Here is a 24,751-nt window from a genome sequence, read left to right as displayed (position 1 = left end):
ACTCCATGTGGAAACTCATTAAAATGCTCTTGTGAAAGGAGAGCACAACATGACTGCCTTCCCTTTGTCTAATGGCACAGGACCTCTCTCTCCCTTCTCTCTCTCATAAATTCATTCTAATTAAATTATGCTTCTCAAGGTGCTCCCTCTCATGCAATCCTTATGTAATTGTATCTAATATTTTCTCCACAATTGATGTTACATTAAAGAGGCTTTAACTACCTGCTATCCTCCTAATGGCCCTCATTCTTTTTCTTTTCTTTACTTTTCTTTCTTTCTTTTTTTTTTTTTTTTAGCTCAAAGGAGACAGGAATTTGACATAACAAACTCTGTTTTAAGAGTTTACCTTGAGCTTTCATCAGTTCTTTATAATTTCCTTAATGATACCTAATAAACACAAAGGCTCAAACAAATATATCTCTTTGAACACCAAAGAGGGCATTACATTTTAAAGCTCAATGAAAGTAAGGAAATAGTTCAGTTAATGGGTCATTAGCCAGTTTTATCTCAAGACAGTGATGCTACAGGTGAGAGGATGTGCTGATTCAAATGAGTACAATGAATCTTACAAAATTATCAACAATCATTACATTTTCCATAGAGGTAGTAAAGGATATTGATTCTTTAAGCTACCAGGATGCATTTTCATATAATTGGGTGTGTTTTTTTAAAAAAGCCAAATCCAAGAAAGTATGTGAAATCTCAATACATATCTTGGCCTGTGTTGCAGATTCTCATCAGAATTTTCTATTTTTAAGTAAAATGTAGAGGGAGTAGTTGTTTTCTCTTTCACACTTCTCTGTGTTTCAGCAACCCAGTGGGATACATGGGAGCTGTAGAAGAAATGAATATTTTGTGGCTAAAAATATTATATATGATAGACTTTCATAACTTTGCTAACTAAGTATGTAAATAACTTATCTAGAGCCATAGAGAAGCTACTTAAGTGTGAATAGCTGGCTTATACTACTGTTATTATCATCGTTAGAAATATTACTATTAGCATTACATTATTAAAATTTCTGTGCTTTTTGTTTGTTTGTTTATTTGTCTTTCCTTCATTCTTTCTGTCATTATTTGGGGATGAGTATACATTTAATTATGTGGTTGTGACAATTCATTGTGCTAAATGTGTAAATACACTAGAACGCTTGTTGAAACGTAAGTGGATATGTCTTGTCTACCCAACATGACTGATGTCTTTTTAAGGGCTGTGATAATATTTTTTTTTAGTTTGGAGATTCCACACACCATTTCTCAGCAGAAGCTCTATAAACAACTGTGGATTGGCAGATCAAATCAAAGTGTGAGATGCTTTAAAAAGGTCAATGTTTTAATATTAGAATTTTCTGCAGAATGGATCAATTAATCTTCCTGAAAAATAACTTATTTTTCTGTGTAAAGTGTTAAATGTGATCATTAATTTTACCCAACATTTATTGAATACCTCCAATGTCCCAGGGGCAACATCCTTAAAGTGTTTTACATGGATTAACTCATATTACTATCTCTCTTACACAGATGAGGTAATTGAGGCACAGAGAGGTCCAGTGGCTTGCACAAGATTATAATGCCAATAAAAGGGAAAGCTGTGATTTGAACCAGCAACTGGGTTCTAGGGTCCACACTACCAATTTACTCCTTAGCAAGTCACCATACTCCTAGGTGGTGGGAAAGAAAACCACATGTATTCCTGTTTCTGTAGATAAGTGGCCAATATGTAAATAAATGACATGAATTATATGACACATATTTGCTCAGCCATGTAAGCCTGAGCAGTGACATATTGGACAATAATGTCTTCACAAAGCTCAATGTTGGAGTTCATCAGAGATTTCAAATAAACCAGAGGCATATAATACCATTGGACAATATAATACCAATCTGACTGTAGCTGAAAATACCCCAGGCTAGTCACCACTGCCAATGGCAACCAGGGGCAATACAAAATGAATTACATGATTCTAGCTCAACCATTGAACATATCAGCAAAACTTCCAAGACTATGCAAAACAAGTACACACTTAGAGCTATACCCTATACCTAGGAAGGTAGCATCAGAATGAACCAGAAAAATTAAAACAAAAACAAACAAACAAAAAACTACTTGCATTTTCTTCCTAAAAAATCTGGGTTCAAATCTCATTTCCATTACACATGTGCTGTATTACCTTAGAAAAGCTTCCTAAGTAAGCCACGTACACTCATCTCTGAAGTGAGGATGCTAGCATATATTAGGGGTAATGTGAAAATTAAATGAGGTGACAAAGGTAAAGCCATTTTTACTTTCCTTAGCATTTTTAAAATATAAACAAATAATAACTATTAATAGATGATATCTGCAATCAGAGTATGTCTTTCTACATTGAATAGAAGGACCTACTTCTATAGAATTTTGTTATTGTTTTCCAGGAGGGCTTCATGGAATCCTTTTTTAAATTTTCAAATGTAAACATACAAAGAACTATATAGATATAGATATAGATATAGATATTGATATAGATATAGATATAGATATATGCAGAAAGAGAGGACAGCACAAAAGAAATGCATGTACTTATCAACACCACTTCACACTGTCTAATCTTAAAGTATAAATATTTAAATAAACAAGCTTCACTTTAAAAAACTTTTATACTATGTTTAATGGATAGTAATATTCACTTTTCTTTTATCAAGTGTAAAAAGAGGTATAAATTGAAGGATAATCTGCACAAACCACAAACCACTGGTAAAGCAGACCACAGTTCTGGTCTTTAGAACTCTAGTCAAGGGTAGCAGTCACATTTTCTCACACCCCTCCTTCTCCCTTAAAATAGGGACTATTCTTACTCCAAAATGGGAGGTGAGAGAATGACAGTGGTGGCTTTTTGGTGGGAAAGGCCATTCTCCTACCCCTGCCTAAGAATGGCAAATATAATACCTCGGAGTGATGAAGGAGGAGGGGGGCAAGCTGGGGTGGTGAGGTCTCTGCCTTTTAAGCAAGCCAGCCAGCAAACACAAATGCATGCAATTTGAAATTTTAATTAGGGTGCCATGTGCTGGTGACATATGGCAACACACTGACAGCTGGGCGTCCAGGTTCAGGAACAGACCTGGGTTCTGAAGTCACAGTTGGCAGAAGCAAAGTTCTCTGCTTGTGCACTAGGTGCTAGCATGCCTGGGAAGGGCTGTGCCAACATCGTCCCACCATGCAGCACTGCCTTCCGGCCGCTTGTAGACGCTGCCTGCCAGGGGACCACTACTGCAATTCAGACAGAGAGTGTAGAGCAAATGAAAAGAAACATAAAAAGATTAAGCTCCCCCTCCCCCCCATCCCATTCTCAGTTTCAAGCCAGAAAATATTCAAAACAGCATAAGCCACTGACTCTCTTATGACTTCTCAGTGAGAGACTCTGGGACATTCTCACTAAACTGTCTGCAGGAGCAATTTCCCTGTGACTGTGATACTATGCACATCAGAGCATGATGATCAAGAAGCTGTTACCAGCACCAGAGTCCATAACATCAAGCCCTTTCATAAAACCAAGTATGATTTAAAAGTCACATCTACATAGATTAGAAAAGGAATCATGTTAGCAAAGTATCAAGATTGAATAAAAACATTTTAAGACAACTTGTTAAGCATTAAAGGTCAAACTGGCTAACTTTTTCTTCTACCAGAGTTTTTTCCATGATGAATTAAATGTTGGTCAGTTTGACCTTTGAAGTTTAACAAGTTGCCTGAAAATGCCTTAAAATGGGTTAATGAATTGCTTGTAGCTTCTTCATTCACTTTGCCTTGCCCCACTTTGCCTATTAATTCTACTTAAAGTGAGAATAGTCTAAGTCTGCTGTTCCTACACAAATCTAGGACCACAGCAAACAGAATAATGGGAACATTTCTTAGCTAAACCATGCAATATTAAGAGAACCATTCTTTAGAGCAAGCATGTCAAACTCGCGGGTCGCATGTAGCCCACAACGAATATTTATGCAGGCCAGCCAATATAACAATATGTAAGAAACGTTTTAATAAAAATTTTCGTAACTTAATTCTTACAATATCTTGTTATACATAATTGTTAATAACGAACTACAACGTTCGCTAATGACTGATTACTATAATCCTGTTGCATTCATTTCCCTTACAAACCTTACATTTCTCTCCACTAATGCTAGCAGCGAATATTTTAGCAGCCGATTGCCACGTCAATAGTCTTGGACTGACTTGTTTGGTGTGCACAACAGGAAATATTTCGCTTTTGGAGAACAAAAAAAGTAGGTTTGTTTGCATTACGTTTATTAATTTGTGCAGTTATTCAGTGTCTGGTAAGTTAATGTTCAAGAAAAAATATTAATTTTTATTAAAATGTTCAATTATTTTATGTTAATGATTACTCGTTTATTTCAGCCCTTTGTATTCAGCATGTCTTTATCGAAATAAACCTACGTTTCTATGAAAATTGAAGCTTTTGTTTTTTTGCGGCCCACATAAACTTAAACCTTATTTGGCCCGTGTTAGCCTTTGAGTTTGACATGCTTGCTTTAGATCCTTCTGAGCTACAAGTATTAGACAGTAAGGAACTAGAGTAAGTAAATGTGCATACCAAACTGTGCTATCCACAACTCTGTGGGAAATCTGAGTTTCTAGCCAATAAGCAATGAAATTCATCTGGGATATTATAAATACAGGGTCCAGATCCTTATCTCTTCCTTGCGTTCCAAATCAGCAAAATGAATTTAAGGTAGAAATATCATTGAAGTGGAAATTCAAAATTCATCAATTTGATTTAAAACCAGCAATTTACTGCTTCCCTTATTCAATAAACACACTCATACACACAAAAAAAAAACACATACTCCTTTAAAGTTTTTAAACAGTGTGACATATAGGAAATATCACTTTATATTTTACTATCACTATTATTATTATGCAGAGAAATTGATTTACATCACATTTTATTATCCTTCAACTTAATTTTTGGAAAGCAACAAAACAAGCTGAAGATTAACATCAGCTATTTCAGGCTTCAGACAACAGTGCTGCAAGCTGGAAAATACAGATACTAGAATTTACACCCTCCAGTTGTAAGCCCATTAACTAGTTTGGACAGCCCATATGCATTCCGGGTACAAGTACCCTTAAAAAAATAAAGCATGCTGATAAAACAAACAAACAGAGAGTACTGCAGTCTCCTATATATTAGGATGAGCTCTTTGAAATAAAATACCACTGGCCAGTAAAATCGCTATAAAATTTGCTCTACTCTAAGAAATGCACTAAAATGTACCTTTAAGAACAATGAAGAAAACAAAAGGCAAGAATATTCTCAATTCTAGATATTTCACAAATTTATCTTAAAGTAACTTTTAACTGGTTCAAATAAAGAATCCTTTCACTTGAGTAAGGGCTCCACAGCCATATCCTAGGAGTTTACTAAGTAATACTGAGCACCACCGTGGGGACACAAATTTTCTTGCCTTGCTAAAATTCCTATAAAGTTTCTATAGGTTTCTTGTCCAAATCAAGTGTAGGTATTGATTCCCAACCCTAGATTTTCAATAGTACACTAAATCTATAATTTTATCAAAGGATACCACTAAATTTCACTTAAAACCCACCTACAGCACCTATACACAAAAGAAAAACAAACACCCCCTGAAAGCAAACTTACTTTTAATTTTCTTTATAAAACTAAAAACTTATACAAGTATGAAGTATAGAGTTTAAAATACACTTTCCAATCAATAATAGCAGAACTGGAATCCACATATGGACAAATAAACCAAAATCTATCCAAAAAATAAAGTCCCTGTTACGGAAATATTCAGTTACTCTATAAGAAACATCAGGATCATTAAAAATTGTTAGACATAGGCCTAGCCAATTTGATTCAGTGGATAGAGCATTGGCCTGTGGATGGAAGGGTCCCGGGTTCAATTCTGGTCAAGGGCACATGCCCAGTTGCGGGCTCGATCCCCAGTAGGCAGGGGGTGTGCAGTAGGCAGCCGATCAATGATTCTCTCTCATCATTGATGTTTCTATCTCTCCCTTCTCCCTTCCTCTCGGAAATTAATAAAAATATATATATATTTTTAAATGTTAGATATATCTGCTTTATTTATCCATGATTTTTTTTCTGACAACATAACTAGGTTAATAAAAACTAAAATTGAATTTCTACTCCCTGAAATAATATTATACAAAGTAGTAATATGTAAAAGAGGTATTTCTTGGGCTTCTAGAAAATATACTGTTAATTAAATGTAAAATTTTCACTGACTCTTTCAGAGGATGGCAAGTTACAGAACATTTACAAAGGGTAAGCATCACCTTTGAATAGGCTAAAACTGTCAAAGGATAAAATAATTCATAAATCTTATGCAAAGATAAAGTGTTTAAATAAAGATAATATGGATTAGGCAGTAAATTGTATTTTAAAATTTCTTAACTTAGTGACACAATATAATGAAAAACAAGAAAAAGGCAAATGTAGAGAACAGGGTATGCAACAAAGGTCAGGAGAACAGTATTGTTTATGGGAATGAATTGCTGACTTGACCTTGAAATACAAAACATTTCAGAAAATTTAGGTTAAGATGAAACACAGCCCTTTTGGTTGCATTTCACATACAAGTTGCATGACCTGGTCATTTTCTTATGTGGCTAAGATAATATTAACTAACAAGGGAACGTATTAATGACTGCTTAAGAACAGTTTTTGATAAAGGAATCTCAGTTGAACAAAATTAACATTCCATAACATAGGACAGAAAAATCTATAAATTTATTGAAAATATTTCAGTGTACATTCCTAGCTATTGTTATTTTAAATGTGGCAGCTATCGTCAGGGATGCTTATGGGACAAGAAGTGGTGATGGAAAGAAGCAGAGATCTATGGCACTGACTTCTCAAGGGGCTACAGAAAAAGAGCCAAGAGTTAAAAAAAGAAATTTATAGGAACTTGTTATGAGGTCCATGTTGTACATAGGTATCTTTAAAACCAAAAGGAGCTCTGAATGGTCCTGCATTTAAACCAGATAGACTCAGGAAACAGTTTTGAAAGCCCTAGAAATTAATAGCTATGTGCAACCTGTCCATAAGGGGCCAGGAATAGGGCATTTTTAATTAAAAAGAGAAGCAATCCACACGGTGTGGTGAAAGGGCCCTGAACTCAGATCTGCTCTGCCAGCTCTGCCACGTACTCCCCACAGCAGGGAACATGGTGCTTCCTCACCTCCCACATGCTAGGGGTGGAGCCCAGGCCACCACATTTCCCTCCAGCTCTGAATGCTTTCTATGACCTAATCTCTACCTTGACTACTTTATAGGGTGGGTTTCCATGAAAATGAAATAAGGTTAGCTTGTGTAGAAATTATTAAATGTTATTTTTTAAAATACAGGAACTCTTATTCTGACCTAAAGTTGATGTGAATAAAGGGGGGTGGAATGCCTCAATGGCAAAGGGTGGAGAAAATTCAGAGATGATATGATGCCTGTGCTACTGAAATCTTCAGGAAGAGAAGTGATTTTCTGTGCACTCAGAAAGAATCTCACAGCAATCATGAGACATGGTGTCTTTTGGAGGACACATATTTTAAAATCCTGAAACATAACAAAAAGTACTATTGACCACTAGTGACTCTATGCCAAGTGTTGTGCTCAGCACTCGACATGACTGATTTCACCAATTCTCACATCACCCTTATGTGGTACATGTTATTATGTCATTTTACTAGATGGGAGGGAAATGACACTTACAATGTTTAAGGCAAGGTCACTTAGTTAATATGGATTTGAACCCAGGTCTCTGGCTGACACTAAATTATCCTGTTAATCAAATTATCAAATTATCAAATCGAATCCATCTTGTTCATCATAACTAACACATTATACTAATGCTGTTCCTTTCTGCACAAGCACTTCCCCAATTTTAATTGAATTCATCAGGCCAATTAGCTAATTGGGTCAAAAGTTAAGTTGACTTTAGATGTATGTAGACAAAGCCCTGAATAAAAATGTAAGCATAAAAAGACATACTTTTAAGAATCTGTACTAGAATTATCAGTCCTATTAGAGTATGATATTTGCCTTTTGGTATTTCCATGATAGGCAATAAAAACATTAATGAGGACATTTTCAAAGAGAAAAGTAGGCAGGTTATGAAATAATTGCACGAACCACCAGAATTTGTTTCTGGGATACAGCAGGTTTGCAGCTTTTCCAGAACATATACCATATTTGAGTATAATCTTTGATTATAGATTATGATCCTTCATCATCTCTTTTTCACCACATTAATAGAGAAGACATTTGTAGAACACTGAAAAGCTTCTACTGTGCATTTTGTCAATGGAGAATTATTAACTGACTATATATTAAGGTCCACTTATTTTCATTATACCTAACTCAGAAGCTACCTCTGTCTTTCTTTGGATTGGGAGTGGAGGGGGTCATGTAGGAGACAGAACACCAGACAGAGTAAGTTCCAGTTCTCAGCTGATATAACCTTAAGAGACTTCCATAACTGGACAACTTGAAAATAAAGAAGACCCTTCTCGTAGCACTCAGTGATCAAAAGAGAAATACTGGAAGTCACAGAAAAGTTTCTTTTCTTATGTTTTTCTACTCAATTTCATACTCAACTATTCTGAACAGCAGATATTAACATTTTCGTAAGCACATGATGTAAATTGGTCCAAAACAAACACATGGTCACCTGCCAACTTTGGGAAGTTTTGAAGGCACACTCAATGATAACAGCCATGTTTCTCCCCCATATCAGAGGATTCTGATAGTGCTTGCCAGTTTTGAACACTGTACTAGGCTAATCTAAAAAATATTTAACAGATTTTAAGAATCTTAGTATGAAATTTTTCAAGAAGGAAACAGAAATGCTCAAAGTTTTGAAATCCCAGGTGAGGGCCCAGTACACAGTTAAAGGCTAGGATGCATGATGCAAAGGTCCTACGCTTCTTTGCAATACCAAACGAGACACACTGTCATGGGTGGTTTATGGAATTTCCTCTTTAGATCAGAAATACTTCCAAAGCTACCTCCCACTTGGTGCTTCAGCACGTCGGTCAGTGAAGTCAAAAGTGACCATGTACACAAGTCCATCCTTATTTTGACATTTCAAACCTCAATAAGGGCTCAGTTCCACATGGTGGCCTAAAATTAGACTAATTTCTGTAGACTCAAGAAAGAAAAGGAAGTTTTTTGTTGAGTTATTTTTAATAGGCTTCAAAGCTTGTCCAGTCCTCTTTTGTAAATTTTAAGACACAGTTTAGAAAAGGAAACCGGTCCCTACAGGGGACAAACTAAATTCCAAACACAGGTGCTCAAACTAAATTCCAAACACAGGTTATCATTACCTAACATCTAAAAGAAAATCAATGGCTTCCTAAAGATTTACCAATAGTTGTGAACCAAGACATATTTTAGTTTTAATTTGTGCAGCCCACTTCCCTCTGTCCCCCATTTTGTGTGATGGTCAGAGAGGGAGGGAAGGGGAGAGGCAGTGGGGGAAAACAGGAGGGGAGAGAAGGGTGAAAAATTGATTGATTGATTGATTGGTTGGTTGGTTGATTTAACAGTCATAACACTGAGAAGGGATCAGAATCCAGAAAGATGTACATCACAACGCCCTCATAAAGTTTTGCAAAACAGAGCTACTGTCTACACACCAGAAGCTGATGGAATCAAAAACCTTCAGCACTATCTCCTGCCTAATTGAATTCGTGCATGTAATGGGAGGAAGCTGTTTCTCAGAACTGAAATAAGTGGTGCTGGGAAAAGGAGGTGGCCAACACGGCAGGCTGGAGACAAACAGAATTGGTGGAACAGGCACCCAGATTCTCTGGAAAGCAAATCCTATTTAGTCCTTATCCATCCAGGTCACGGTGAAGTCTGTATCATAGCAACTTGCAACTTTAAATACTACTATTCATTTGGTCATTAGTTTCTCTTGGTTCCTTTCACTTACCCGTATTTTTGATAGCCAAATCCTTAAATGAAAGCAAAGACTATGAGAATGTTGTCAAATTTCAATAATGCTCAAGGAGGTGGGGGGGACTGCCAATCTCCTAATGGTTTGGCCTAACATTCTTTATGGAGTTACCCAGTAACAGATTAATGTAGCTAAGCATTGTAACACTGAGCTGAAATACTAAGAAAACATGCCTGAAATTTAAAAGTAGGCCTCACTTGCTAGTTAAAAACAAAACAAACAAACAAAAAAAACACACCAAAAAAAAAAAAAATACCACTTCCAGCATTCTCACTGCCATGTTTCCTTATTTATTTATCTTTAATTTATCGTGGTGTCAAAACCCATGTCTGGTCTTGAAAAAATTTTGCACCAAGTTGGCTTTTTATAGTACCAGACCATTATAACTGCAAAACCTCAATTAAAAAACTGCCAGGAGAGTTTGGTGCTCCGTACAAAAAATGATATAAAGCCTGCAACTGGGAAGGCAAGTAAAGGAGTTACTCTTGCAAGAAATCCAAGTCTAAGACCTGCAACTAAAATCCTTGGTACTAGGGTGACCAATCTGGTCGACATTTTAAGTACATTATCCAACTCATATTCCTGGGTCCATTTCACACATATTCTGATTCCAAGATCAGAAATCTAAAGATCAGAAAGCATTTTTATTGTTTGTTTCAGCAGATGCCCCAATTCAGACTCAATCAGTTAGATCACAAGACGTGTAAATGATAAAATCCTGAGACAGGTTAGCTATCACACTGCCTGACTTTTGTCTGATTACATGTCAATCATTGTTGTGATGTAACCATAAAAACAGGATAAGGTATGTGTCTGTGTCTGTTTTACAAGCACAAGACTGGAGGCCATGAACTTGGAACCTGACATCTCAGTTCTGACAGCAGCCCTACTCAGGAAAACCACCATGCCTTCAATCCATGCCCAGCACAATCCATGGCCAGTCCAATGCTGGTAGCACAGAAAGAATATCTGGCAAATGAAAGAATTCACCAAACTCATGGTGCTGGGGTGAGAATTACTTAGTTCAAAGTACCATGAAGATGACACTGAGTGGAGACAGTGTCATGGGGTGATTAAGATGGTGGCCACCAGAGTCACCTGACTGGTACCAATTTCCTGGCCAGTAAAACAGAAGGATAGTGTGAAAATTAAATAAGATAATTGACATAGAGGCTTAGAACACCGCCTGCCTGCCATGCAGCAGCATGCAATAAATGCTATTAATATTATTAAAATTCAATTGCATTATCACCAGAAATAGCAATATGTCACATATTCCCATATCTTAAAACCATAAATGTGAATGAGAGTTCCCCCAAACTCAATCAACCCATCAGCGAGTATTTAATGAATGCCTATGATTCACCACTCAACACTCCTAGACTCCCGATGGCCAGCTCTCCTTATATGAAAGAAGTCACGGGAGTCTTTTTTAATATAGGCAAATCTATTCTATATAACAAAACAGTAGTGAACTCACTGATTTAGATATATTTATTTGAAAACTGGGAAGCAACCTATGGCCCACCTTTGAACTTATTTTTAGAATCTCCTCTCTATCCTGTACTCTAGGCTCTGAAGTCAGGTGCTACCCAAACAGGGAGGAGAAAAAAGCAGAGGCCCCAGAGTGTTGGCTTGAAGACCAGGCCCAAACCCCACACAACTCCTTTTCAGTACTTCTGGCCTGGTCTGCCTTGGCTTCTGAACCTGCCTCTTCTTGTTTCATTTTGTTTTTGTTTTGGGGTCGACCAGGAATTGAACCAGTGAATCTGCCTCTGCTTGCCCATCCTTGACCTACTTTCCCCTGGTTCCAAAGGCCACCTACCTCCTTGTATACACCTTCTGACTCTCAGGCTCTGAGTTGATCACACATAATCATCTGGCTCCTTAACTAGCCTGAGTGTCTGACCAGCCATGGTGACCCCAAATTTTTTAAAGACACCAAATAGGCCATTTTTACATATATCATGTCATCTTCACAATAAGCCTGTTATGAGCCTAACATGTAGCTATTATGATCCTTACTTTATAGACTAGGAAACAGTTACTATATCTAAATTAAATAATTTGCCTCTGAATGGAATCAGACATGCAAATCAGACCAGCTCAGGCACCAAATACTAGAAATGACCTGGTAGCAACAGTTAATCTATACTAATAAAAGGATAATATGCTAATTAGACAGGGTCAACCGGACATTTTCCGGTCGTCTGGTCCTCCTTCCAGACAAAGCCACAGTGGCGGGAGCCAAGGCAGAGGCGGTTAGGGGTGATCAGGCCAGCAGGCAAAGGGGGTAGGGGCAATCAGACAGGCAGGCAGGTGAGTGCCAGCAGTCCCAGATTTTGAGAGGGATGTCCCAGATTGGAGAGGGTGCAGGCCAGGCTGAGGGACAACCCCTCCCCCACCCCACCCCATGCACGAATTTCATGCCTGGGCCTCTAGTCTACTTAATAAAAGAGTAACATGCTAATTGACTGTACCTTCGCGATGCCCACTAGCCAATCAGAAGTGAGTATGCAAATTAACCCAACAAAGATGGTGGGTTAATTTTCATATGCAGGCACCGAGCGGCCAGGGACAGGGCGGGACGCAGGCATTCTGCACCACCCCAGCTGCTTGGGGCCTCTGGGCAGCATGCATGGGAAGGCAGAAAGGTGGCTCTGGCCAGAGTGAAAAGGCTGCTACGGCCAGAGTGAAGGTGGTGCCGGCAGGCAGGGGAACGAAGGCCCATTCTTACACGAATCTTCATTCATGCATCGGGCCACTAGTAGTAAAATAATTACTATAACTAGCCCTAACTATGAAAGAAGGACATTTTCAGGAGCTGTGACCAATTGATAACTGACTTAGAAGAACAGATTTCTATCCATTATAAATGCCCTAAGAGCTTATTATAAAATTCACCTAAATAACAACAGCAGCAGCACAGAGGTAAATAATTTCCTAAAATCAAACAGTTGCCAAGTGGTAGGCCCAGGATTTGAATGCACATTATTAAGTTATCCTGTTGTAAGACCCAAGAGCCAATGCACAATTCATATGGGAAAAACAAACTTTTCAAGTTAAAATTAAAAAAAGAAAAGAAACCTCTAATTTCTCATTCTTAGTTCCCAGTATATATCTTGCTTTGCAGTACACCATACAATAGACACTTTTGTTCAGCTCAGCAGAGCTATTTACATGCTGTAACTCATGGTGTTTTGGGGGACGGTGTTCTTCCTTCTCTGAAATCTAAAGATGGTCACGTAAGAAAATTTCAGGGATAAGTTCACTCTGTTTCAGTTAAACAACTAGACACACCAGGGCCACTACCTCTGGAAACACAGAGCCCACCTCCACTGGGAAAACTAAGTAAGGGAAGCTGCTTAGTCTCTTCCTGGCAAGGCTGCCTCGTGACAATGACAGAAAGAGAGGCACAGACTCACAGAATCCCATCCTGGAGATAAGCAAAGCTGCAGAGGAGAGGCCAGGTTGCGGTACCCAGTCTGTGCCGGGAAGGAACAGATCTTTCGGAGACTGTTCTCTGACACTGCTGAGGGAGTGGGTGGCAATATTGAGTCTAAACGGAGCGCGTCTCCATACCGCTACACAGCTCCTTACACTTCCCCAGGAAAACAAACTGCTTCACAGATGCATCAAGATGCATTATATTTCTGAGTTGAAATATAAAACGGGAAGAGTAATTTTTGAATTACGGAGGCAGCTATGGCAGTTGGAGCAGCAGCTGAGGGACGATGCTAGCAACCTGGGTAGCATGTCACTGCAACCTTGCAATCCCTGAGAACTCGCTGTCTTTGGAGGTGGATACCCCGGGATGGAGGCCACCTTGAGAAGAGGGGCTCAGGTGGGCCACAAGGGATCACGGATTTTGTTTCAGTTTGCCTAAATAATAATAGTAGTTATGGTGAACATTTGTTAAATGCTTACCATATGCCAAACATATGCTAAACACTTTACCTGAATTATCTCATTTAATTCTCATAATCACTCTATAAGGTAGGTGAATACTATTACAGCTGACATTTTACCAATAAGGTAATACATGGGAGCTCTGTCAGGGCTCCCATGTATTATGAAAGCAAAAGTGAAGTAGAAGTGACAGTGTAGGGGTAGCTCTCATGTTCAAACAGCAATACTGTGTGAGATGCCAGGACTGACATTTAGTAGTTCTGTGACCTTGGGCGTGCCACTTAACCTCTCTTTGGCTCAGTTCCCTTCCCTGTAAAATGAGGGTGATGATAATAGTAATGCTGCACTGAGTTGCTGAGAGGATTAAATGAGATAATATATGTAAAAACTCAGAGTCCTATGTATTAGTAAAAGAATTACATAAGTATTAGCTGCTGCTACTTTATTATTATCTCTAAGGAACATATTTTACCTAAAAGGCAACTTAATCTGGCTCAAATGCTACCTTCCCTAAGGCACCTTTGCTGTCTGCTGAGAGGTAGTTGCTCCCTTTCTGTGTTCTCCAATGCTCTGCTTACACATTGTTAGAGCTCTTGGCAGACTGTATTGTAGGTAATTCACTTACAATAGGTAATTTACATCTATGTCTCTTCCACTGACTGGACTGTTTAATGGAGACGACTGTGTCTTACCACAGCTCTACTCCCACTGCCATGGCTGAGCTACCACTGTTACTAATTAGCAGAAGCAGCAGTAACAATAGTCTAGTTAACATCTTTGTGATAAGAGTTTTACGTATGATATCACATTTAATGTTTGCAATAACCTATAATGTAGAAACTATTCTGAATCCTATTTTACAGATGAGGAAACTGAGGTGTAGAGTGCCTAAGTCACCTGCTTCAGTTCACGCAGCTAGTCAGTGGTGGAGCCAAGATACAAAAACAGGCTGACTAACGGTCTATAGCTTTGTCCTCCCCAAACCAATGTGCTCTACCAATTGTCAACGGAGAACCAAAGGCATTAGTCTAGCAAGGCATCCTACATAATAAAAGGGTAATTTTTAAATTACCATCACTCCGCTACGCCCACGATTGGGCTAGCGGGAGGCGCAGGGGGCGGGACTCAGCATGGCTGAGGTGGCCGATCGGGCTGGTGGGACGCCAGCCGCGGTGCAAGCTCAGCATCTGTGCCAAGGCTGTGCTGAGCGTCTGAGCCCACGTCCTGCTGCGGACCATCAAAAGCGGGAGCGAAAGCGGGGGAGCTGGCTGTCTGTCCGCTCCGGCACCAGGACTTTCGAAAGCCTCTGCCACGCCGGAGGCTTTCGAAAGGCCTGGTGCACCAGCGGACAGACAGCCAGCTCCCCCGCGATTGAAAGCGGGGAGCTGTGTGTCCACTCCAGCAACAGCAGACCCCCTGCCATCAAAAGCAGGGAGTGTGCTAGGCTTTGCGGGGCAGTGGATATGGCCTGGATGGCAGGTTAGGCCTAGGGGACCCTACATGTGCATGATTTAATCATGCACTGGGCCTCTAGTTTTATAATAAAAGTTTTCTGCGTATACATAATAAAACAGAGGATTCTTCAGTAAAATGTAAGGTAAATAAAACATTTCACTCTCAAGTAGCTCAGTACAGTACAGAAAGTATAAAACAGAGAAAACGGGTATAAAATGAGTAATCAAATAAATTAAGACCATTTCAGATTGGTAAAAGTACTATGCAAGTATAAATAGGAAGGCCGATTTTAGATTGGATGCTCCTCCACAGAGATATCATTTGAACTGGAAGCTGAAGGGTGAGGATTTTGGCAGCTTATTAGGAAGGGCAGCCACAGGAAGGGCAGGGGAAATGCATTCTAAGCAGTCAACAAGTAGCAAAGGAGTTGGCAGGTTCCGAAAATCAAAAGGAGCCAATAAGGCATCCAGGCAGTCAGTGGTATAAAGTGAGCTTGGAGAGAGAGAGGCTGTGCAGTATCTGTAAGCCATGGCAACAAGTTTGGATTTTATTCTAAATCCATGGGTTTTTAAGCAGAGGAGTGTTAACATTACTTTAACTCTTTAAATAGCAGTCTGGCTGAGAAGGCACAGGAATAGAAGAAGGGGAAACACTCAGAACTATGAAGGAGTTTGAGTAAGGATGACGGTGGCTTGAACTAGATATATTACCTTTTTTCCCTTTTGATTGACAAATTTCCATACAAAAACTGGAGATGTGTTCTATACATATCCTATTTGTTCATTCAAATTCAACTTCCGAGTGTCTTTAGAGCCCAAAGGGAACTTATCTTCTTTAATGCTTCATTGTACATATGTGGAAACTGAGGCACAGAGAGCTTATCTGACTTGCCATTGTCACACAAGTAATTAATAGCAGACTTCAAAGTCAGATGTCAGGGGCAAAGGCATACTAAAACACGCACACTTTTCTGTTGTTCCTCATAAGCTGCCAAAACTCCGTATTTTAAATAAAAGCCTTTTTAAAGTATTTGAATCTCACGTTAATTCTCCTGTCATTAATAAGCAGTCCAGCATCCAGCTCACAGGCGTAGATGGAGCCTACAGGGTTAAAAGAATGGAAATAAAGTCAAGTCAGAGAACAGTGGGGTATGCCTGGGAAAATTCATAAAAGTAATTTTAAACTCCTCTGTTTTCTTTCAGTTGCTTCCTTCGGGTTTATGTGCAAATTATATCTTACTCTCTAGGTTGCATTTTGCCTTTTCCTCTCTTTTCCCAAAGAAAACTCCCCGAAGAGACAATGCTAAAAAAAAAAAAAAAAAAAGGAGGGGGGAGGGAGGCAGTATGAAGTTCCTCTGAGTTCCTCCTCCCTCTGAGCACGGCTCCTATCACACAATAATGTGTTATTTTGTTGAATTTTGGCATCCATCTAGCTTGTTTGGTCAGAAGCCAAAAAATTAGAGTGTGTCGGTCCACCAGTTTCTCAGCAGAGAAGCTCTCTTCTCACCCAGCCAGTGTGCTGTGCCCTTGGCCTGCGGCCAGGAAGGGAAATCCATTTTACATAAAGAATGCGCACAGCCCCAGCGCTCGGAGCCTCTCTACCTACTAAAATAACTCCGTGGACAAACGCCAGTCTGCGAGGCGCATTCTGCGGGAGCACTTGGCATGCGAAACAAGGTGAAGTGCTCTGGGAAGGTAGCGAGCTTCTTAGAAACAAGGAAATGGCTGTGCGTGCCCTCGTGGCGTGTCACGTGCCGGCCCGGCCCGCGCTGATTGGCTGCGGCCGAGTAAATACAGCCGCCATGTAAGGAGCTGGACGTCGTCGCCCTTCGCTGGCTCCTTAAAATGGCGGCCTGAGCCCCGCACGGGGGAGAAGCCGGGCGGAGGCCCTCTCTCGGGGGTCCCCCGCCCTGAAGGTTTTTGTTTTTGTTTTTTTCAATAAAACCTTACGGATTTGAGTAGAAACAGATTTCTCCCAACGTGCTTCTCGGGCTCAGTTTCACAGTTCGGCATACACTCGGGCTCTGTCAAAAGCTTGACACCGTTCCAGGGGAAATATTAACTGTAAACTTTCCAAGAGGAATTAAAGGAGCAGGCAGAAACGTCAGGGCGCCATCCCTCCGTGAAAGCACATCCCCAGTGTGTGCCTGCGCACGTCCTGGAAAAGAAGCACACGCAGCCCGAGCTCCAGGGACCTTCCTGGATGGTCCCGCTTCACAAAGTCTCACAGGGGAAAAGGGAAAAAAAAAAGAAAAGAGGGGGGAAAAAAGGACACATCCTCTTTGGCTACAAGGCACGGAGGTCTCTCCCTCTCAGGCCTGACCAGTGGAACACTGCACACTCTGATGTATAAATATTTGCCTCTGGCTAAAGTTCAAGCGGCCCTGCGTGGCTGCCAGACACAACAGAAAGCCATCATCCCAGGGAAAGTGTTTACTGCAGCGGTGGCCAAGGGAGCGGCTGCCAGCAACAGGGCGCCTCTGATTGGCCGGGCCGCCCGCCTGTCATCAGGAAGCACCTGGCCACGGGCCACCAGCCCCTGGGCTGCTCCCACCTCTCAGGGATGGGTACCTCTTCCATGCACAGCCTGGCCACAGCTACAAGACCAATAGACATGGGGATGGTTTTACCTGCATTCCTCAGAGCAGGGGGCCTGATGGAACCAAGCCAGCCGCGTATCTGCAACGTGTGTCTTCTCCTTGAAACTACCTGGGAAGGGCCTGTGACCCTTTCACACATACCAACATCACTGGCATTTCTCAAGTCAGGTGTCCCCAGCACACCTCCAATGCTCATCCCTATGTATTCCACAATTAGATTCCTCAATCGTCATCACTTGATGATTTTAAGCAACTTTGAAATTCCTGGGAGATAATAAGTTAGGAGAGACCTCTGCTCAATAGCTGCGATTGGCTAGCCTATATAATAAGAGCCTAATATGCAAATTGTTCAGCGGGGAGTTCAACTGCTCTCTATGACGTGCGCTGACCACCAGGGGGCGGTGCGGAACATGGCGGGCATTGGCGGCGCTGGCAGCGGGCGGCAGTGGAGGCGCTGCCAGCCCCGATGGACCCCCACGAGAGCAGGACTGCAGCGGGATGGTGGAGCACATGAGCAGGCGGTGCCAGGCCAAGGTGGGTGCAAGCGGGGGCCCAATCGCCCTGCTGATCACCCGACAGATGGCAACTAGTGGCAGCAGCGGCGGGGGATGGGGCCACCATCCGGCTCCCAGGCGCTGAGGGAGCCAGGCCCTTGACCAGTAGCACCCTGCAGACGGCGACCAGCGGCCGGAAGGCCCTAATTGCCCAATCGGGGCTGGGCCCCAGGCTGGGACGGGGAACTGGGGGTGGGTGGCGGTGACCAACCTCCCGCGGTGCCCGGGCAGGGGGCTGCAACTGCTCTCCGGCTACCTGGGGGAAGGGGTGACAGGGACAGAGGTGTGGTGAGAATGTGAAGTGTCTGATGAGCTCGCTCTCATCCCCATGCTACCCTCCCCCGGGACATCAGGGCTCACACTGGGGAAACCCCGGCACTCAGGTGCGAGGCGCTCTCGAGGAGCCCGCCCCGCATCCGCGTGGCCTCTTCCGAGTGAGCCGGGCCACAGCCACCGGGACCGCAGGGGCCAGTTGGGCTCCCTGTGGGTTCGCACAGGAGCCGGTCTGCAAGGCCAGCTGGGAGAGAGCATGCTGCCCACCCAGCTTCCATGCGACACTGCTAGGCAGCCCAGGGGCCCATGCTGTGCCCCGGCCCACGGTGTCTGGTCGCAGTCAGCACTTCTCCGCATGGGGACTCGGGCGCCGTGACTCAGGCGAAGGGGGGAACGCAGGGGCTGGGGGCCCAGGTGCTGCCCAGGGCCCAGAGGTCAGCTGCAACCTGCCCTTCCACGCCAACAGTCGTGCTTCGATCGCCAGCCAGGCCTAGGGACTGTGCACGAATTTCGTGCACTGAGCCTCTAGCATATATATATATATATGGCTGATATGCTAAGTGTTCGGCTGACGGGTCGCTATGACGCGCACTGACCACCAGGGGGCAAACGCTCAACACAAGAGCTGCCATGACACACACTGGCCATTTACAGAGAAATGGCACCGTGGACCTGGCACCCACAAAACAACACTCGGCTTCCCCCAAGTGGGACAAAGGCCCCGCCACCACCCCGGAGCGACAGCCCACCAAATCACAGCTGACGCTGCCAAGACCCCATGGCGCAAAACGCGGCCCACAGCCCAGCCTAGCCCGGAAATGGCGGCTGTGGGCATCGGGTAATGACGTCACGTAGCAACATCCAGCTTCCTCTCCCTAGCAACTAGCCTCCTTAGAGTTTCTTTAGCCCAGGAACACGACTTGCTTTATAGCCAGGTGGAAACACTTTACACTGTAACCGAATATCTGTGAAGCATTTTCCCCATGCCTCATCTCATTTGATCCTCACAGAAGTCCTGGAATAGGTAGACTCAGTAGAATCCTATTTTCTTTTCATTAGCCGGAAAATGGAGATTTAGAAACCTGACCCGACAGAAAAGAAGAAATGGTGGACCTTGAAAATGACTTCAGGTTTTCTCACTGCGCAGAATATAGTCAAACACTGCTGCAGTTAAATATTTTACCCTTTGTTCTCCCTGCGTGATCTACAATAATAATCTGCTTCGTGTTGATATTTATTGCTGTGTTGTTGACAATTACCTGAAAGAGTGAATTTGGTTGATACTTCTATTATAAAGAAAGGGTGAATAGCAATACTAAAATATTTCTTCTAATTAATTTCCTTTCAATGTGCACAAATCCGTGCACCGGGCCACTAGTTTTAAATAAAGCAACGGGTCCTTCCAAATGCTCTCTCCAAAAACCAAAATAGACATCATACTGTTTCACAGGTGCTACAGTTCCAAAGCAGGTATAAATAAGAGAAGCTGCCGAGCAAAGAGTAAGATCTCTCATTGAGATCTAGGAATTGAATGAAAAAATGATCTTAAAGACTTTTCAGAAAAGTTATAAAGTCATAGTTTATGCTAAGCATGTAGCTAGCAGGGCCAAGTCTTTCCATGGTGTTCAGTATTCAGGGAAGTTTGAATACAATCAAAACAAGTCAAAATATTTTAAAATCATTGTCACCCATATAACATTTTTATCTTCATAAACATTAATGCATGAACCAAACTTGTCCTTAAGGTTGCAAATGAAATGTTCCTATTTAGTTGAACTAAAAGTTATACAGAACATGGGACAGGAAAATCAAGAGATACAAAGCTAAAAACTTCTTTTAAGTAAAATATTTGATATTAAGGAACAATAATTTAGGTAGAGCAAACCAAGCTATTTCATCTGTTTAAAATAAAATACACATTTACTGAATTAAAACATTTGCCTATTTGTTAAAAATAAAGATTTTATATCTGCATACAATTTGGAGATCTAACTGAAAATTCTTTAGGGTCCTGAACCTTGGTTAATTTTAGGCTTAAAGAAATTTCTAAATTTGAATTTGGTGTAAAACTAAAATAATGTACCAAATAATTCTATTTTCAACTGTCTGAAACTTTGACTAATTCCTAACCAAATGTGTCACTAAGGTTGATCTGTGTTCGACCTCAGAAGCCCAGGATTTATAGTATCAAGTTTGGCTTCCAGGAGATCGCAGCGAATCATGGGCAAGCAGATCACAGAGGAATGTTCTGTTCCCAGCTGTGAACAAGACAGAATTAACTCTGAGACACTTCCTCCTGCTGCCCGGGTGGACAAAAAGGTCAAGATGGTTAGCTCTTGTAGTCTCAGTACCAACCGTCAAAACAACAGGCATGTTAAAAATAGATCGTCTATAGACCACCAAAATACAAATGCAGAAAGAATTTAAAATAAAAATAGTTTTAATATATTTAAGTTTCAGCGTCAAGTATTTGAAATACTGTAACGTGAAACCAAGGAGAAAAAGGACAAAACAATAATTTTCCCAAATGAATTAACTTTACAAACTTTGAATCTTAAAATTTTAAAAACAACCATTCTAACCCCAAGGATGACACTTTTCTTAGGAAATTCCTTGGATTCACAAGTAATTCATTAGTAATTAAAGCATGAGGCAAATTTACCACTTTCATTTGTTTATATTTTGATAACTGCATTTTTCTCAGCTCAATTTCTATGGAAATAAAAATACTGTTTACTGTCACAGGAATTGCTTTATCCATCAGTGGGGAACACAGTTAAAATATTATAAGGGTTTTGTTTTTTTTAATGCAATGAAATAATCAAGATATTTCATGGTGGTATGATATATCAATTCTATCATAACCATGTAGAAAACCAGGGGCAACTGCTGTTTTATACATAAGTAGTTACTTAAGACTTATCACCAAGCAGCATGTTTAATAAAGTCTGTGTCATATGTATGATAAAATGTTAAAACATTAATAAAACTAAACTGGTGATAAAAGTAATTCCATCTTACAGACTTTCACATTGAACAAAAATGTACCTTCTAAATAAAAATAATGTTGCAAAGGTAAATATTCCTTTTAAGGCTGCTGAATGCATCACTTTACTAGGAAAGGCTTAGCTGTGTTATTTGCAATTCCCTCATTGCACAACAATGTACATTACTGTCTGTAAGCTCTAATTTGGCATGGCGCATCATTAATGACCTGAATGGTGGCTGTTTCACACATACATATTTAATTACAACAGCTGAACAAATTACATATTTATGCTTTATAAAGGGGATTGCCAGTCTAATTCATTTGCTATGCATGCAGGTACAGGACTCCATCTGCAACAGCATCTGCACAACAAGAGCTAACAATTATCCATTGTACGGCAAGTAAGCATATCTGGGGAAACCTGGAAGGGTGGCTGTCATATTAACCATTTCACTGCCTCGGGCCCTGTATTCCTTCCAGGGATCAAAATTTTTTAAAACAAAAATTGTAGCCCTTATATGCCTTCTTGGTCATTTAACAGAATCGGCCAAGCCTCTCATCTATGCTAATTTCCAATGGATTTAAGATGAGAGAAAGAATTTAAATCCCATAGTACAGGGCGGTTGTACTTCACGTGGCTTCTTATAGTGAGCAGACATTTTCTTATGTGACTTGCAGCCCCAGAACCCAAACACTGGTCTTTAACAGCCTTTGCCAAGACGTCAGTGGAACTTATCTTCAGCAAGAACAGAAGTTAAGAATTTGTTACCACACTCTCCATTACGCCGTAGACCTGGGTTTTTATAGAGAATGGGCCTGAGGAACTTTCGTAAAAGAGAGCACACTCTAAGCCCCTTTTGAGAGTCCCAAGACCTCTGCTGAGCCATTCTTATCATCAATACATTTTCCAGAGAAGCCACAACTAAAAGCTACTATTCCCTCTTTTGGTAATAAAGTCCCGTTCACCAGAGCTGCAACCTCATCTTAAGTGGCTTCAGGACTTTCGTATGTTTAATTTAATATATCCAATGAGTAATATAAATATTCTGGACCATCACTTCTACTTCAAAACCCAAAGAGGAAGAATTAAGAGTCAGCCAATCAATAGTGAGGTTTCCCATTATCATTTAAGGCTCTTGCTAGGCAATAAAGAGGCTCCACGGTGATGGCCCCTAAAAGCTCCTTACGGCGTCTTTGCCTCTTTAGGCCACAAAATCAAAGCATGAGTCAGAGGTGTGGGTTTTTTAATGTTCCCTCTTGAGTGATGGAGTTCAAGCCAGGGGCTGACTGGGTGAGGAGGGGGAAGCAACGGCAGTCCTGGGCACTGCGCGAATAGAGTAAGGGGCATCTGCCCTCCTCCCTGGCGTGAATCCTGAGAAGCCAGGGGGAAGTGAAGGGTGGATACTGAAAGGCACTCCCAGGTCTCCGTGCAGGTCTTGGCTGCACTAGAGCCAAGTTCACATATGGAAAGAGTCCTGATTCACTGAATATCAGCCACCTGTGGAAGTCAGCCTTTGGCCAGAAACCACATTGTGAATGAGAAGACAAGAGCTTATCTGACATCTCTACAGGCCAAAGGACCTTTAGAAGAACCAGGACTTGATCCATGGGGTTGCATATCCAAATCAACTTTCACTATAAAAATAAATCTGCACTCCACGGAGAGTTACTGGAAATGCACCCTCTCCCTGGTGCAGAACCGGGGCTACCAATTCAGTTGGCAAGGAACCACACTGAGAAGGAGGGGCCCGGTCAGGGTTTGAATTCACTGCCCCTTGACTTGCAGGATGCTTGAGGTCAGGCTTCCTGAGGAATTAGCATGGGGCTCCCCCAGGAGCTTCCCATGAAGCAAACAGCTGCCCTCTACGTCCCACTCGCACCTAACACTCCATCAGCTGCCTCAATCAGCAGCCCCAAAGGCAACAACACAGAGGCTTCATGTTGCTTCATACTTTACAAAGGCTTTGATGAACCCTGGAAGGCAGCTGTGTCCAGTTTATGGATGCGAACACTGAGGTTCAGAGACATAGACTCGCCCAACACATACTTAAGAAATGGCAGAACTGGGACCCAAGTTTGGGACTGCCTGACTCCCATTCCTCTGTTCCTCCCCTAAAACGAAACCTAGCTTCACTGCTGCCCCTGCTCTCTTGCTTTGCCTGTGCAAGGCTGTCAACTTCCCAGTGAGAGGCCCCAGGCTGGATGCATCTTTGTCAGCACTAGTAGTGTTGACTTCAAAAGCAAATGCAGCAGAAACTATTGGGGCCCTCCCCCTATGCTGTTCACCCCACCATGGAGCTGGTCTACAGCTGGGGCAGACATGCTTTCCAGTCTCAAACACAAACACCTGAGTCTTTCTGCCTCAGGGCTTTCTCTGTCCACGGGGCAGAGTGGGCAGACTGGAAGTGCAGAATTCATGTGCACACGTACCCCCCCTCAAGCATGGAGGACAAGAGTTGGCTCTTGGTGAAATAATTATGATGATGTTCTACCTCCTGGGAAGTACCCAGAGGGAATGAGCCCCAGTTGGTCACAGCAATAATGTGCTAAGATGCCCTTTACTGGACATTCTTCCTCCCCATACTCCCTGGGATCACCTCCCAAACCTTAGTCTCGGGGCCTGCTTGTGAGGAAACCCCAACAATAAAACAAGTATTAGTGCCAGTAACAAAGTAAGCATGGCCTTTAGGTCCACCGCTAACCATCATCTCACACTACTATTCTACCTCGATCAATTTGTTACCAGAATGATATGTACAGTTGGCACCATCCTTCCAACAGTGGGTGATTCCAGCAAGGCTCTGGCCTTGCCAGAAGATGGTCAGAGAAGCAAATGTTGAGGACACTTGGTTTTGAACCCGGCTTCTGTTTATTTATCCTCAGCAGGTTATTTAGCCTCCATGGTGATCAGCTCCCCACATGTGAAATGAGGAGGATGGCTCCTACCCCAGGGTAGAATTGTGAGGATAAAATAGGGCA

The 24,751-nt window shown here is 41.7% G+C and overlaps 1 protein-coding gene across 12 annotated transcripts in view; it reads right to left on the bottom strand.

Moving 5' to 3' along the window:
- NFIA (nuclear factor I A) overlaps positions 1–24,751 on the bottom strand; it is a 365,771-nt gene that overhangs the window by 250,801 nt on the left and 90,219 nt on the right. For 2 of the 12 annotated variants that reach the window (XM_054720774.1, XM_054720775.1), the window contains one exon: positions 16,324–16,457. The exons of the other annotated variants lie outside the window; for them this stretch is intronic. In XM_054720774.1, coding sequence (XP_054576749.1) covers positions 16,363–16,457 — 95 coding nt within the window. In that variant the 3' untranslated portion in view covers positions 16,324–16,362. Of the gene's footprint in view, positions 1–16,323; positions 16,458–24,751 lie in introns of those variants that run through there. 12 annotated transcript variants of the gene reach the window in all.

The sequence above is a fragment of the Eptesicus fuscus genome, chromosome 9 (assembly GCF_027574615.1).
Source record: "Eptesicus fuscus isolate TK198812 chromosome 9, DD_ASM_mEF_20220401, whole genome shotgun sequence".
NCBI classification, from domain to species: Eukaryota; Metazoa; Chordata; class Mammalia; order Chiroptera; family Vespertilionidae; genus Eptesicus; species Eptesicus fuscus.
The sequence above is the reverse complement of the archived record's forward strand: the minus strand, read 5'-3'. Positions and strand labels throughout refer to the sequence as shown.